Source organism: Salvia hispanica, chromosome 3 (assembly GCF_029641045.1).
Source record: "Salvia hispanica isolate PSC_SH4W2 chromosome 3, Shi_PSC_v1, whole genome shotgun sequence".
In the NCBI taxonomy this organism is placed as follows: Eukaryota; Viridiplantae; Streptophyta; class Magnoliopsida; order Lamiales; family Lamiaceae; genus Salvia; species Salvia hispanica.
Window position 1 is genome coordinate 14,230 of NC_142694.1, and position 15,278 is coordinate 29,507.

Below are 15,278 nucleotides of genomic sequence, written 5' to 3' on the forward strand. Positions count from 1 at the left end.
GTTACGGCCTTTTTAATATTATAAATAAATCCAAAGACGGCTGTCTTTGGCCGTTTCTAAGAAAAACGACGGAGAGATAATCCAATTTCGAGAATGTCCAACTGTTACCCATGGAATAAGGTTTCCAAAGCCTCCTGTAGTGGTCAATTATCACGAGTAACGAGAAAGTTATGGGCTTTTTAATATTCTAAATAAATTCAAAGGTTATGCCTTGAGCCGTTTCTCAGAAAAACGATGGAGAGATAATCCAATTTCGAGAATGTCCAACTGTTACCCAAGGGATGAGATGGTTAAGATGGAGAGATGCAGGTGATGTCTCTTTGTTATGAGATGAACTGAAAAGTATAGTGGAGCCTATGAATAGTAAAGAGATGGGATAATTAAGAGACGGATAAGAGACAAGGATGCAGATAGCCTTATATGTCTAGTTTGATTTTAGAAAAGATTGTTGTATAGTTATCCCAATCTTTGTTTATATGGAATAGCATTAAATATCATTCTGGCAATAATTATTATTACTACTACTTGCTTAGAACAGGGAAAATAATCTTATATGAATAGGGATAATAATCTTATGTGAATGGAAGGAGACGAGACGATCGAGGAGTGTTTTCTTTCTTTATGTCCAGTTCGGCCTATCGGATGTATTCAATTACCTAGAACAATGCAGAGATTTATATGAGGAACAGTCATAATCATATGATCAAAGCCCAGACTAACCAAAATAGAAAATATTGCGAAGAAACACAAGACACTCAACACAAGTATACATAAATCATATGAGGAACAGTCATAATCATATGATCAAAGCCCAAACTAACCAAAATACAAAATACAGATATTTATATTCATTATGTCAAATGGCCCAACTAAAAATATCGAATTCAAAACTGCAATAAAAATATAACAGAACATTTAAAACACTTTTAAATAGGGACAAAACGGGCCGTATGAAAAGGGAGAAAAAAAAACGATAATCGGATAAAGACACTTCCCTGCCATTGCCTCAAAAACCATAACATAATAGTAAGTAGCACTCCTACATAGTTTGATTCAAAAATCACGTCAAAACATTCAAAAATTCTAGGGAATCTAGACTTGAGCATCTATGCATCTACTTAATTATGTTAATATGAAGTTCATCAAAACAGGGGAAGCAGTGAGGGAATTTAATAATCCCAGCCGCAGGCAGTCACCCCACCATACGAATCAGTAGCATATGGTGAATTCAATGTGGTTGCCCCACCTGATGAAGAGGCAAAATGATCATCGTATGGCGCTTCCATAGAAGTGCCATATTGGCTAGAGCTGTCATCCACAAAGCCGTTGTTTCTGTAATAGTCATGGTTGGATGACCGATTGCTGCCCTCACAAGATCTCTGGGCATATTCAGTGAGCCAAGTGGGGACTTGCTGGCTAGCTTCTTGCATCAATTCAACGAGCTCTTTTGCAATGGGCAAGTTCTTGTCATTAAAGAAGGCTGTTGCAAGACCAGATTTGCCTGCCCGGCCAGTCCGTCCTATCCTGTGAACATAGTCGTCAATGGCTCTAGGCAAGTCGAAGTTTATGACATGAGCAACGTGAGGAATGTCCAGTCCGCGTGCAGCAACGTTTGTTGCTATGAGGATCGGAGTGTAGCCCTGTCTAAATGATCTCAATGCACGCTCTCTCTCCTGAATCCAGGGAAAGCAAATGATGGAAATGACAGAAGATTTCAAGAATCAACAGACATAGTTCAACACTCAACATTCAAGCAGAAAAAATACCTGACCTGCATTTTTTGAATTAGAGGAAACTAAAGATAGGACAAAATTGAGAAACAACGCAGAAAGAGTTGCAGAAATAAGTCAACTCAGAGATATTGAGACCCTATAAGAAGGGAAATAGGCTTACCACTTGCACTTTGTCGCCATGGATAGCAGCGGAGCGGTAACCTTGCCTGCACAACCAACGTTCCAGTGCATCTGCTCCTCTCTTCGTCTCTACAAAGATCAGTGTCAAACCAGCACCCTGGAAGAGGGCAATGTCATATACATAAACAAAGATGATGTATGGAAGCAAGAAATAAGTGCAGCTCAACAGCTGCACATTACCTCAGTGATTTGGGAAGTGAGAAGATTAATCAGATACTCTCGTTTCTTCATGTCAGGGACATATTCAACTCTTTGAATAATGAGAGTGGTGCTAGAACCAACCTTTCCAGCAGCTAGAAATATGTAGTTGGATAGAAAATCTGATGCAAGCCTCTGAAAGAACAAGTTTAAGTGATCAGAACCAAATTAGGTGGAAGAATCATAAAAAAAAAATAATCAATCCTACACTATAAAGCAGTCAAGAGTCTGTCATCCTCCTTTCCATGTTCTAGTACAAATTTATGTCACTTCATTCAAATATTCTTAGTTTATTATAAAGAAACAAGTAGGATTCAGCTTTGCTAGAATGAAAAAAGTCCATGATGCCTACAAAAATCACTCTACAATACATTCTTGTAGACTGACCTTAATTTCAGCTGGAAATGTTGCACTGAAAAGCATAGTCTGCCTTGCACCTGGTGGAGGCATCCCCGACTGCTGAACAATCCTGCGCACTTGGCGTTCAAAGCCCATATGAAGCATCCTGTCAGCTTCATCCAATGCCAAATACTTGACATTCTTAAGGGACACTCGCCTTCTTTCGATCAGGTCTACAAGTCGGCCTGGAGTAGCAACCAAGATGTCCACACCCCTTGCCAGATTTTGCAACTACAACAAGCAAGAATCATAGTTTCACACAATTTAAGAGAGTTCATGAGGTTGAAATTATGTTATAAATCAAGTTCAACTATTATTTTTTGGTCATTCTATAAGATTGATCATTGTACGAATGAAAAGTTGCTATATAGATATGCGTATAATTTATTCCATTTCATGTCGACCAGAGAAATATAATATGGTAATGCCTTTTACATTTGGATCAACAAACAAGAATCATAATCCTACAAAAGTTATTATTGCATGAATGTTACAATTGATATTCCAATTTTTTTCTCATTCTATAAGGTTGGAGATTATTGCATGAATGTTAAGTTGCTATGTACATATGCATGAAACTTATTCAATTTCTTTTCAAGCAACAAAAGTATGATATGATAATGCCTTTGATTTTGAGATGTGGATCAATAAACAAAAAACATAATATATGGAATACTCTAAAAGAGTTGTAATAGTCAACCCACAAGAAATGGAAATATTAGCGTAAATGAGAAGTTTGTATGTAGATATGCTCATATGCATATAATTTATTCCCATTCCATTTCAACCCACAAGAAATACAATATGAAAACGCCTTAGATATTTGGATCAACAAACAAGAATCATAATTCTACCAGAGTTGAGAGAGCTTGTCATGTGTTAGAAATGATGTTATAACTGACTTGTTTCTTCCTTCTTTTTTTGGTCATATATAAGCCTGGCTATCATTGCATGAATGAGTTTGTTATATTGATATACATGTAACTATTCCATTTTATATCAACAAACAAAGATATAATATGATAATGGCATTGAGAAGACTGTTGAAAGATTGGAGATCATCAGCAACAGGTTTGTTGAAAGATTGGAGATCATTGCATGAATGAGAAGTTTCCATGTAGATATATATGCATGTTATTTTAATTCATTTCATTCAATCAAAAAAAACATAGTACTAATATGGTACTGTATGAGATTTGGATTCACCCTACATGTTTAAAACATCAAATATTACCACCATATAATAGTTACATGAACACGTCAAACACTACAATAAACTTATCAGTTTTAAAAATTACAACTAAACAAATTGAAAAACACATTTCAAATAAATAATATAAATACAAATTAAAAATAACAAAAGTAAAGCATGGACTAAATTGATGTGAAACATAAAAATAAATAAAGTGCAAACTGAATCATCTTCGAATTTCAAAATCTCATAGTCGTAGACCAAAAAGAGTTTAGATTTTTTCTGAAAGGCAGACTCTAAGGAACAACTCTCGCAGAGAAATGAATAAGGCTGTAAACCTGTTGAAAAATAGGAGCTCCACCATAAGCAACCACCACTTTGACTCCAGTTTGATACGAAAACTTTTTGGCCTCCTCATCAATCTATAATACATCAAAGCCAAAACAACCAAAATCAAACATGTATTAGTCACTAAAATTTCAAATTGCTCATAAAATTTGAAACGGAATTATATGGAAGCACAAAACCCCAATTTAATAATTCTTGACAGTTTTATAATGTGGCAAAAGGCTATTCAACACTTGCATTATCATTAAAACATGATCTGTTATAACGTGAAATAGGATTTCGGTAAAGTATAGACAAATTTTTGTGAAATGAATTTGGTGAGAACGAAAAAAGCATGAAGGTAGGTAGCAGAATACCGCAATCAATGATCAACAGAGCGAGAGAGGTTTAAATGAAACAGAGACTTATACAGTACTAACATATACTCCAATGTGTGTGTAAAATAGTTGAAGTGGACCTGACAGGACAGCTCCCTAGTGGGAGCCAGAATGAGCGCGACAGGGAAAGCCGTAGCGCCGGCGGAAATACGGCGTATGGTCATCCGCGTCTTATCAACCACAATAGCGTTGATAATAGGGAAACAGAAGGCGGCAGTCTTCCCAGATCCCGTCTGAGCACACGCCATCAAATCCCTACCGATCATGGCGACCGGAATGGCGTGGCTCTGGATAGGGGTCGGCTTCACGTAGTTGCAGCGCCGTATGTTGTCGTTCAAGGACTTGGCCGAGAATCTCATCTCCTGAAATGACGTCACCGGCGGCGGAATGTCCACCCCTTCGGCCTCCACAGGCACGCTGCCTTTCTCTTCTTCGCCAACATCCAGCTCGTCGAACTTGTCTGCGAGATGGGAGGGACCGAAGCCGGGTGCCGGATCGGCGAACCATGGCGAGGACATAGCTGTGTGTTTGAAAAAGAGAGAGAATGGTGTGTTTGAAAAAGAGAGAGAAGGGTGAGTGAGTGTTGTATTTGTGAAATGAAAAGGAAAAGGAGAAGAGAGGGACAGAGGGATGATATATCACAAAAACGGCATGTGTGTTTTAGTGCGTGGAATATGGCCTTGTCGTTATTATTGGGTGAGAGAGAGAAGGGGGTGTGTGTCTGTGTGCGTAGTACGGACCTGGCTACAGAATCACATCACTCGTCATTTTATGGGGAAGAGACGAAGATTGATCCAGATGGGTAAATGAAGAGTTCCAATTCTCCAGCGGGGAAGGATCCCCTGCTGTGGTGAAAACCACAGCAGCCAGATGCTGTGTGCCAAAACGCAAATTTTTAATCACTAAACGGCAGCAAATTTGATATACTATACTATTCCTTTTATCTATTACAGTAATTCATTAATTCCCCACCCGCCCACCAAAATTTATTCTTTAATTAGAATTCTTTTGTTAATCCTTTTAGTTAGTTATTTTATTAATAATATATAGATTTTATTATTTGATGTTCCAACAAAAATATTACTACTACAAGAAAACAAGTGTGTTGTGGTTAACAGAAATGTAGTACTATTTCTTTTTCGTTAATATTTTTATCCTTTTCTATGGAATATTTTTGCTACTTATTTTAGTTTTAACTCACTTTACAGATGAATTTAAAGTATTATTTTACTGCACAAACAAATAAATATATTCTATTAAAAGAATAAAAATAATAAAGAAAATAAGTAAATTTTTGTTAAACTACAGTACACACTTTTTTCTTTTAATATTTTTTTATAGAATACCTTTAATATTTTAATAATAAAATCTACATAAAGTTATATTATTAAAGTAACCTATAACTAAAATTAAAAGGTTTTACAAAAAACATTTAGAAATCCTAATAAAGAAAAATATTGTACGTATCTTTAAAGTATATAAAAATAAGATGTAAATGGATTAATGAATAAAGTTTTGTGGGCGAGGATTAAATGAATTGTACTCCACATCATAATGCTGCCGTTTAGTGAATAAAAATCTGCGTTTAAGCGCACAGCATCTAGTGCTGTGGTTTTCACCACAGCAGGTGATCCTTCCCCTTCTCCAGCAACGTTTCAATTTATTTTCTTTATTCAATTATTCAATGCCTTTCATTTCTTCCTTCACGCAGAATTAATTTTTTTAAGTATACAGAATGGAGTACTTAAAATTAAGAATATCTTGTAATGCCTAGTATTGGGTTTTGACACTAATGGCTTCAGAGCCAAGAAGAGATGATGCTCAACTGGCTGCAGACGAAGAACAAGTGTTGAAATTGGAACTGGAATTAGAGGAAACGGCTCAAAAATTACTCGACTACCGAACCACTCTCCCGGGAAAACTTAGCTCCACCATTTCTTCGCTTCTTCAATCTCAAAGGCCTGTGCTTCCATTTCCGGACTCGGATGCTGGCGTCAGCCAAGGTTAGTGATTTATTCTTTTTGGAGAGATTTATTCATTTATTTTTGGAAAGTTAGAAATAATAAGAATAATGTTTTACTTTTTTGATAAATTACATATAGACATGAATTTGACTGATTCTGGATGCAGGTTTCGGTGCTATTGAAATTTTCATTTTAAAAGATTTATGTTGTCTGGTTTTTATTGGATACTTTTCGGTCACCAAAAATGTATAAATTATCAAGCTGGTAAGTTCAACCAAATACCCTCTTTATCTACAAATTCTAATGCATAGAAGTTGCACATACATACTCCAAAATTCATGTTTAAAATCCACAACTTAATCAACACATTCTACCCAAATCACTCTTTTACCCAAGTAATATAAATGAGTTGAGCAAATCAAGTATACAATAATAATGCAAGACAATCCAATAGTTCACTAGTGTTACCTACCATATATATTAATGTCATTTGAATCCAAACACAGCTTCTACCATATAAAATTTTTAAATGATAAGTTACAGGGTTTTTAAATGACATCACAGCTTATTGGAGAGTGCCAAGGCCCCAAGGCATCCAAATGCTTCCTGCTAAAGAAAAGAAAAGGTTATAATTACAAATAATACTCCCTCCATTTCCTAAAAATAGAACTTTTCTTTCTGGCAAGTTTACTAAAAATAGAAATTTTCCATTTTAGAAAATAGACCCCACAATCCATTAAAACTAATTCCACTGCCTTTTCTCTTCCTGTCTCATACTTTACCCATTTTTTCTTTTCATCTCTCTTACTTTACCAATTTGCACTAAAATCCGGGTGTTTTCAAAGTTTCTATTTTTAGGAAACGGAGGGAGTAAGTGTAACAGATTTGGCAACAAGATGGGCCATCTGAATTTTCCTAATCTTAGAACATCTGGATCTGGAAAGCAAGAAAAAAACTACTCCATAGTTAAGAATTTGAAAAGATGCAGTCACAGCAATGAGTTCTCCAACATTAAGGAGCATCTATAATCTCATTGCATAATGGGTGATGGATTGCAAGGTTGTTAACATTAAGCAGCACCAGCATATATATGCCCATTGCATAACCGAGAAGGATTTTATGCTTGTTACCTTTCACACATCAATCACGAATTAATGAACCGATTAAGCAATAGTTGACAATGACACAGTTAAGCTGGCAAGAAACTTAACATCATCACAACTACTAACATCATAGTAGTAAACATAGAGGAGTGCTTTTGTTGATAACCTTGTGAAATCAAAATTTTGCGCCCATGATTCTGTAACTCTACTCTTACAGTACGTCATCCAGAAACTGTGCGTGAAAGTAACTACAGTATAATGGAGCAATATATAGATTCGGATTCCACAATACATTATTATCATCAGCAAACAATTACCCATGATGCATAAGATTTTTGCAATGGCAGCATATAAGGAGAATCTTAATCATGTATTACTAAAAAACGAGTTTTATGTTTTTCAAGAACAAATTTCTACTCAATTCCCTCTTAAAAGTAGAATTAAAACAAATCAGAATTTTAGTGTGCTTCTCACCAAAGATATCACCACTTCCAATAAATTATTTTCAGTTTCTGCTCCAAAATGTCCAAAACCATCCAAGCATATCAATGACCAGTGTCCAAAGGACAATTCTTTAAAACAACAAAAACACAAAAAAAATTGCTTTATTAAAAATAATAAAGACAAGACTCAAGAGTACGGCTCAAATTTGACCATGGTTATCCTATAACTTGTCTATAATCTCCGGCTGTACAAAAATGTTGGCTACAAGTGTGCACAAAGATGAACATGTGTAAAAAGGTATATATGGAGATCAATCAGCTCATAGCACAATGCATTAATGCAATGTGAGCATCTCACATCCATTAAGAACAAAAGTTGGAATGCTATTTGAAGGGACTCAACTTAAATTTAACAATTTTGGCAATATGAGTACGAATGTCAAAGTAGTTGCTTATACAACTAATGTCTCATTGCATTAGGACTGGAACCCCAACTCGATGGGTTTAGACCCTTTAGGCCACCAGTGTTACATTTAAGTTGAGCACATTGTCAGTTGTGAAACAAATACTAGTAGTAAAGAAGTTTTGCAATCGCCACATCAATCTTTCACCATTTCTCAACATATAGTACTCGAATTATGAATAGCTGCTCGAAGTAAAGACCTGAAAAACAATCAATAACATTCATGCTAGTCGTTGTGAACAACAGATACGGCAACGGCAGGAAAAATAGACTAAATACTTCTGATGCATGTGTCAAAAGAAATTGCTCAATTGAAACTCAATAATAGCAGATATCGATTCTGCTAAATCGAAACTCAATGATACGAACAATAAAGGAGTTAGAGATGACCTAGATTATCTCTCTCTAGGAGGAGGAAGAGCGGCGGCCTTCGCAGGGCGGCGATACGTCGAAATTCTTCGAAGGATACTTGGCGGTGACCATACCAACCTCGAACACCAAATCCTGGCCATTGGATCTGATGCCAGTGATTCCCCACCACTTGAAGAACGCCCTAACGCTGATACCGTCGAGCTCGGCGATCCGATTCCCGTCGATCTTACCAGTAATTCGCTTGGAATAGGAGGCCAAGTAGTTATCCGGAGGCAGCGTGACGCGGCACTTATCGCCAAGCAGTACCGTGAAGGCGCCGGAGGTGTGATTGAGGGTGTAGGAGTCGATGTCGGCGGGGAGAAGGCCGACGGGGAAGCCGTAGTTTATCAATTCGTCGTGGGCAGAGGTGGCTTCGGACGTCGTTGAGGCAGCGGCGAGGAGAGAGAGGCAGAAGATGAGGAGAATTGGAGATGTCGCCATTAATGGAGGCCGGGGTGAGGACGTGTGGTGGTGGTTATTTGACAACGTTGAAGCTGAATATCAAATGCAAAAGGCCAAAGCCCAAAAGCATTATATCTAACTGCCACCTCACTCCTTGAAAATCCAATTTTGTTAAAAAGTCATAAACATATCATTTAATTTTTGAATTAATCTGTGTGATTCATAGTAAGTACTACAGTTAAAGAGGTATAATTAAACGAGCTATTCTACTACCGCGAATCATGTAGATATTAGAATTTGAAACTATTAACGAATCAGAAATCATACCATTTCAAACTCAACACAAACCATACAATCGTACAACTAACATTACAGCACTGATCATAGTTACCAAAGAATTACAGTAAGCAAAACTTCATAAATTTCTATTCAACTTTTTTTGCAATATCTATTTCATGCAAATCCAGTACTCTATACCTAAGTTCACTCTACACATCGAATACTGTTAGCAGTTACAGCTTTCTTGTCCTTGCACGATGAGATTAAAAGTTAAGAACACTTCCTCAAGTTCCATTACCTCTCTTTGTTCATCTACCCTTTAGAGCCGCAAATCTAGCAGCTAGATCATCATAATCAGGTAACTTGGGATGCACATGCGTAGCCTGATTATCGGGCTGGAATGTGTTGGATCGTGCAAAAACCTTCTTTGCTTCTGGTGGAGCAGCTTGTTCAGGAGGAAGAGAAACAGACCTAGCAGGAGTTGGAAATGCTTCAAATTTACTATCATGCATATGCTTGATTTGATCAGAAGATGATTCACCCCCACAAATGATTTGATGAGGAGGCTGGCCCAACATTTTTTTCTTCAACTTTCCTGCATCATAACTTGTTGGTTTCTTGCTGTAATGCATCAACAGTTTATCTATCATTTTTTCTTCATCATCTTTTATGTGGTGCTCATCATCAAACAGTACCTGCAAGCCCTTCCTAGAATGATCCTTTCTCCTGCTACTTGAGCTCTTATTCACTGCCTTAACATCTTCAAGAGTATCAACGGCATTGTTGTTGGATGATGATGATTTATGATGTTTCCTTCGAATTGATCGTGGCTTTGGTAAGGGAATTCTCTCGTCTTGATAATCATGCTCCTTTTCAAGCCCATAACTCTTTACACTGGCAGGAGCAGCATTTTTTTCATTACGGTCACTGTGATCTGATTCTGTATGGGGCCTGCCCGAGCAGTCGTTGACATAAGGATTAGACAGAGAATCCTTAGAACCTCCACTGAGTTTATGTTTATCTTCTTTCAGCTTTACATAAGGAGGGCGAGTGGCACTCTGATTTGGTTTGATGTATGGTGGAGGCAGGCTGTAACTTGAGCAAGATTTCAACCTATCAGAACCTTCATCCACTCCTTTCATCGTTGAGCCCACTGAACCATCGCTACTGGAATACTTAGAAGACAAAATGGCATTTTCAGTTTTACCAAGCTGTTCAACACAACCAGGAAAAAAGTTTGTCTTCTCACTGAATAATGTTGCTACACTTTCTCCTTTCCTTGAATTAGGGATACCATTACTGGCCCTTGAGTATGTACTCTGAGCATTATTACCCAGTATCTTCCCATGAGATGAATTGTTCAATCTTTCTGCCTTAAAGTCTGCATCGCATGTCTCTGTAGGATATGAAGGTTTATTTACAGTTAACATGTGCCTTCCACCATTCAAATTATCATCATCGCCTTGCAAAGTACTCCCTCCATTCTTCAAAACTGACTTTTCTCTATACCTGATTACATCCTTCGTTCTAGAAATTTGATGATCACCTTCATCTCTTCTCCAGATTTTACCTTCTCCACCGCAGCTTTTTAATCTGCTTTTCTCCTCCAGAAGCCCAGGCCTTTGTTTCACTACATCCACCTGAAAAAATGTACATTCAGTAGTCATCATACATGATCCATATTTAAATTGGATGTTTTTTCTGTTGAATTATAAATTATAAAAAACTATTCACATATGCTTGGTAAATGTCACAACAAGTTATAGTCATCTTTGAGGAAAAAAACTTGTCAATCTAACGAATTTGGTAATTCATGTCTCACTAGTATACAGTACACACGACCAAATTTAAGAGGGGGGAATAAAATGCCCAGATTATAGAAAGGGTATTGGTCCCTAAAACCATGAACTTTGGCCAAATTTGGTATTCCCACAAACTTTAAAGTTGGTCTTAAATATCACAAACTAAACGTTACATTCCTATGTGTTATTTCCAAACCCAACACAAATAAGATATATTCAGCGAAAAACTATTCTACGTGGGCAACCGTGAAACATTTATGATATTTTAGACCACTTTTTTAAGTTCAATGGTAAGTAGGATAAAAAGCCACATAGAAAACCACGTTGATTTATTAGTACCAAGCAGGATAAAAAATGAACATAAGTTAGTCGATATGGTGATTGGCCTGCCATTGGAAATAACAAACAACAAACAAAATGTAAAGTTTGTAATATATAAGACCATTTTTAAAGTTCGTTGGAAATACCAAAAATTTGGCAAAAGTTTATGGATTTAGGGACTTATAGAAAATATGCATTAGCATTATCTAAGATGATTTTCACAAGTAGAAATACCAGCTAGGTGGCTTCATTATAGCAGTGAGCTAAAAATATTTTCCAGAAATAAAATCAGAGCTCCCGTGTACAAAAGTAAAACACATAATGCAGGACTGGCCCTTATGCCAACAGATGTTATACTGGGTTACATCAATTTCTTTCTAACTCCATCATAGATGATTAGATGGTCTATATTCTTAGTAAGTTACTGTTTTTCGTTTTGCCTCATTGATAAAGCTAGGAAGAGACTGCAGCATCCTAAAATTATTTTTAATCAGGATAGGTCCCTCTATTCTTAAATTTGGTTTTATTGCGAGCCAGAATCTCGTAAGAACAACTTTAAAGTAGTTGAAACTTGAAAACAATATTACTGACCAAAGGAAAATAATCAGAACTTGCAACGTAAATGCCAAGTACTCCTTCTGTTCCATTAGTGTTGGATCATATTCCTTTTTGAGCCGTTCCATTACAGTTGGGTCATTTTCTATTTTGGCAAAATACAACTCACTTATCTCTCTTACTTTATTCACTCTCCTACTTTATTCTCTCTTCTACTTTATTCTCTCAGAACTCTCCTATTTTATTCTCTCTCATACTTTATTCTCACTCCACTTAACTTATTAAATATTTATTTCTTAATCTCCATGCCAAAAGAAATGCTCCAACACTAATGAACGGAGGGAGTATAAGTTTCTAGACAATCTTAAGTGCTTAGAAGAAACTCTCAACCCAATGTAATACTGATCTGGTAGTCTGGTACTTCTTGCTAAAACCTCCTATTCTAATAATAGCCACACATTTCAAATATTAACAAGTTCAGAAAGATCAAGAAAGGTTGACAGATAATCCAAAAGTCTAGCTTGGGTGCCGAGTTCATCGGACATCAAAATAGCAGTACAGGGCTTCTCTTAATGTAACAGCCTTTGAGGTTACATGACTTACATCATTTCAAGATAACTAAACCACTAGCTTTATATGGTAAAAATAGTAAACAGATCAAAAAATCAGTGACATCCAACATATTTTAATGATGCAGACATAATCCAATAAACAAGATGTTTGAAGATGGCAAATTAAATTCCAAAATTCAATCCTAATGAAAGACTTTTATTAGTGCAGGTATCCTTCAGATTCTACTATTGGCATGCCACCTATAAAACTTCAGAGCTGAAAGAAGTTAAAGAGGTTATGATATGATTTTTTTTCTTTTACATGTTTTCCAATTCTTACAGAACATTATTAATGATTAAAGTTTTACCTGTGAAACCACTGAAGGAGCAGCCATTCTCTGTTCAAATCCCTTGGAGTCCCACTTAATTGAGAACTCTGAAGCTATGTCTTGCAACACCTGCAGTCTCTCTTCTTTTGGAGGAGGCCTCAAAGACATTTTCTCAACAAACTAACAAAAAAGAATCAAAGTTGGAGATTCAATATTATTATGACGACTACAACCTTTTCAACAGAATTAGGGCATTACCTTCTGATTAACAAAGGCTTCTAAACTACCATATTTCTGTTGAAATACATCTCTAAGATCTCGCAGTTCAGGAAAATCAGAGAACCTTGCAGCAGCATACATCAGGGATGCAACAACCTCTCTACATTCTTCAGGACATTCCCTGTAAGTAAGTGCAATATCTTGCTCAGTGATGCAGCATGAAGCCACAGAAGAAGTAAGCCGCATTGCTATAGTCATCATCCATTCCAGATATTGTCAGTGATTAGCAAATAAACACATTTTCGTGGTTACTTAGCATAATCTTATAGACTAGTATAAATATTAAAAATATAGTTTAGCTGAAAACTTGGAAGACTACATGGAATCTAAAACTATAAAGACAAGTGACCACAAATATCATGGATTGAACAGACATCTCAGCTTACGTTTTACAGACAAATATAACATGCAACTGTTTTATGTGCGCTTGATATTCCAATCAATATAGTTTAGTTAAATTCTAAATAGATTGCATCATGTCGTCGATGCCCTAAACATGTTCTTGACTTATTTTAAAATTATAGCACTAGTTATATCATTGCATAAAACAAAATAACTGGTTTGCATGCTTTTGACTAATTTTAACCCAGGAAGCATAATAGCCACCACAGTAAGCAATATTTAAACAAAAAACAAAAGAGTTAACTGTATGTGATATACATACCCTTGTTTCTGCATTCTTGAAAGTTGCTTCAATATATAGTCACAAGATTTCTCAACAAAGTCATAGCATGACAAGAGATTCATTCCAGAAAGAAACTCTTCAGTCTGTTTGACATGTTAAAAAAGTACCAAGATAAGACTAATTTAAAGCATGAACCATAAGCAGCCTGTAGATCGAATACACAGTCACCATGCAGCAAAACTAACTATTACAATATGAAATCGGAATCTAATTACGTCCATGGTTCACATAGTCAATCAAGTTCCATGTAATTAAATTACACTACTATGGAAATCACAGAATGAACCAAAGACAAAAACTATATCTACTTATTTCTGATAGCAGTTCTTCTCTTTGCTTGCAATCTAACTGGTTGTTTCTTGCTACTTGTCACATCCATTTCGAGCCACTAAAGGCACCAAACAGAACTACTGTTGCTAATGTAATGCTTTATGGATTTTAAAAACTTGCTCATCTTCTTGGTAGTCTATCAGTCTAAATTCAATTTCATCTATGCTTCTCGTCACTCCATTTGACAGCATATTCTCGCTTCTCAGGAGACCTAATTTTTGATCAATCACCATCAAACTAGGAGCTCCTCGCAGAATGACTCTTTTGACTTGGGACTCTTTTCACGACGACCATTGCTGGGGTGCTCGAATCAGAAAATAACACATAATTATTGCTAACAAAGGCACATACAGTACACTCACAAGTCACAACTAGCTCATCTACCGAACTAATTAGAATTATTTAGGTAAACATATATGGAAAAAAAGTGTATAAAATAAATATATCTTTCAATAACCCCACACGAAAATCCAGCCAGACGAAGAATGTGCATCCATAGAACAACCAAACAAATGAAAAAATAGAGAAAAATGATGTACCCTCCCATAGGCGTTGATATCAAGGCCATTGGAGAGTAGCTTGGCCAGATCTTCATTAAGGAACCTCTGCTTCGCCTCCGCTCTCCGCCGCACCACCGCGATCCTCGCTCCAGTTGCTTTAATCAGAGATTTGCTGCACACAGCAACATAAATTGAGCTGCGACAACAACACTCAATTTAGAAGAAGAGCAAAGGAGAGATCGTACCATTTGACGCTGAATCCACGGCCCAAAATTCCGTCGAGCATTTTGAATCTGTGATATCAGATATGTTTCCGTTGAAAATAAGGTTGTTCAATTTCAAAAACAGGAGTGAAGTCTAGATGTTTTACTTTTAGTCCAAGAAGATCAGGAAAATGGGTCCGCCATTAGTAATTTTCGTTATTAAAATATGTT

The 15,278-nt window shown here is 36.5% G+C and overlaps 3 protein-coding genes across 6 annotated transcripts; all 3 read right to left on the reverse strand.

Moving 5' to 3' along the window:
* Window positions 1-963: 963 nt before the first annotated feature.
* LOC125214078 (DEAD-box ATP-dependent RNA helicase 52C-like) lies at window positions 964-5,291 on the reverse strand. The gene is made up of 6 exons (XM_048114955.2): window positions 4,508-5,291; window positions 4,041-4,124; window positions 2,499-2,741; window positions 2,094-2,246; window positions 1,894-2,010; window positions 964-1,673 (listed from the first exon to the last, which is right to left on the reverse strand). The coding sequence occupies exons 1-6, from the start codon at window positions 4,943-4,945 to the stop codon at window positions 1,170-1,172; spliced, it is 1,539 nt and encodes a 512-aa protein (XP_047970912.2). The 5' UTR covers window positions 4,946-5,291; the 3' UTR covers window positions 964-1,169.
* Window positions 5,292-6,759: 1,468 nt separating this feature from the next.
* LOC125213692 (uncharacterized) lies at window positions 6,760-9,314 on the reverse strand. Of its 3 annotated transcripts, none has more exons than XM_048114371.2 (2): window positions 8,791-9,314; window positions 6,760-6,997 (listed from the first exon to the last, which is right to left on the reverse strand). In XM_048114371.2, exon 1 carries the CDS (start codon window positions 9,250-9,252, stop codon window positions 8,806-8,808), a length of 447 nt encoding a protein of 148 aa, XP_047970328.1. In that variant the 5' UTR covers window positions 9,253-9,314; the 3' UTR covers window positions 6,760-6,997; window positions 8,791-8,805. The 3 variants fall into 3 exon arrangements, with proteins under 3 accessions (XP_047970328.1, XP_047970329.1, XP_088924237.1); XM_048114372.2 differs by having other exon boundaries at window positions 6,760-7,000; XM_089068111.1 differs by lacking the exon at window positions 6,760-6,997 and adding an exon at window positions 8,301-8,600.
* A 203-nt stretch (window positions 9,315-9,517) lies between these two features.
* LOC125213691 (uncharacterized) lies at window positions 9,518-15,260 on the reverse strand. 2 transcript variants are annotated; one of them, XM_048114368.2, is made up of 7 exons: window positions 15,090-15,260; window positions 14,884-15,016; window positions 13,994-14,097; window positions 13,309-13,450; window positions 13,090-13,230; window positions 10,188-11,132; window positions 9,965-10,087 (listed from the first exon to the last, which is right to left on the reverse strand). In XM_048114368.2, exons 1-7 carry the CDS (start codon window positions 15,128-15,130, stop codon window positions 10,079-10,081), a joined length of 1,515 nt encoding a protein of 504 aa, XP_047970325.1. In that variant the 5' UTR covers window positions 15,131-15,260; the 3' UTR covers window positions 9,965-10,078. The 2 variants fall into 2 exon arrangements, with proteins under 2 accessions (XP_047970323.1, XP_047970325.1); XM_048114366.2 differs by having other exon boundaries at window positions 9,518-11,132; window positions 15,090-15,259.
* Between the last annotated feature and the right edge of the window lie 18 nt (window positions 15,261-15,278).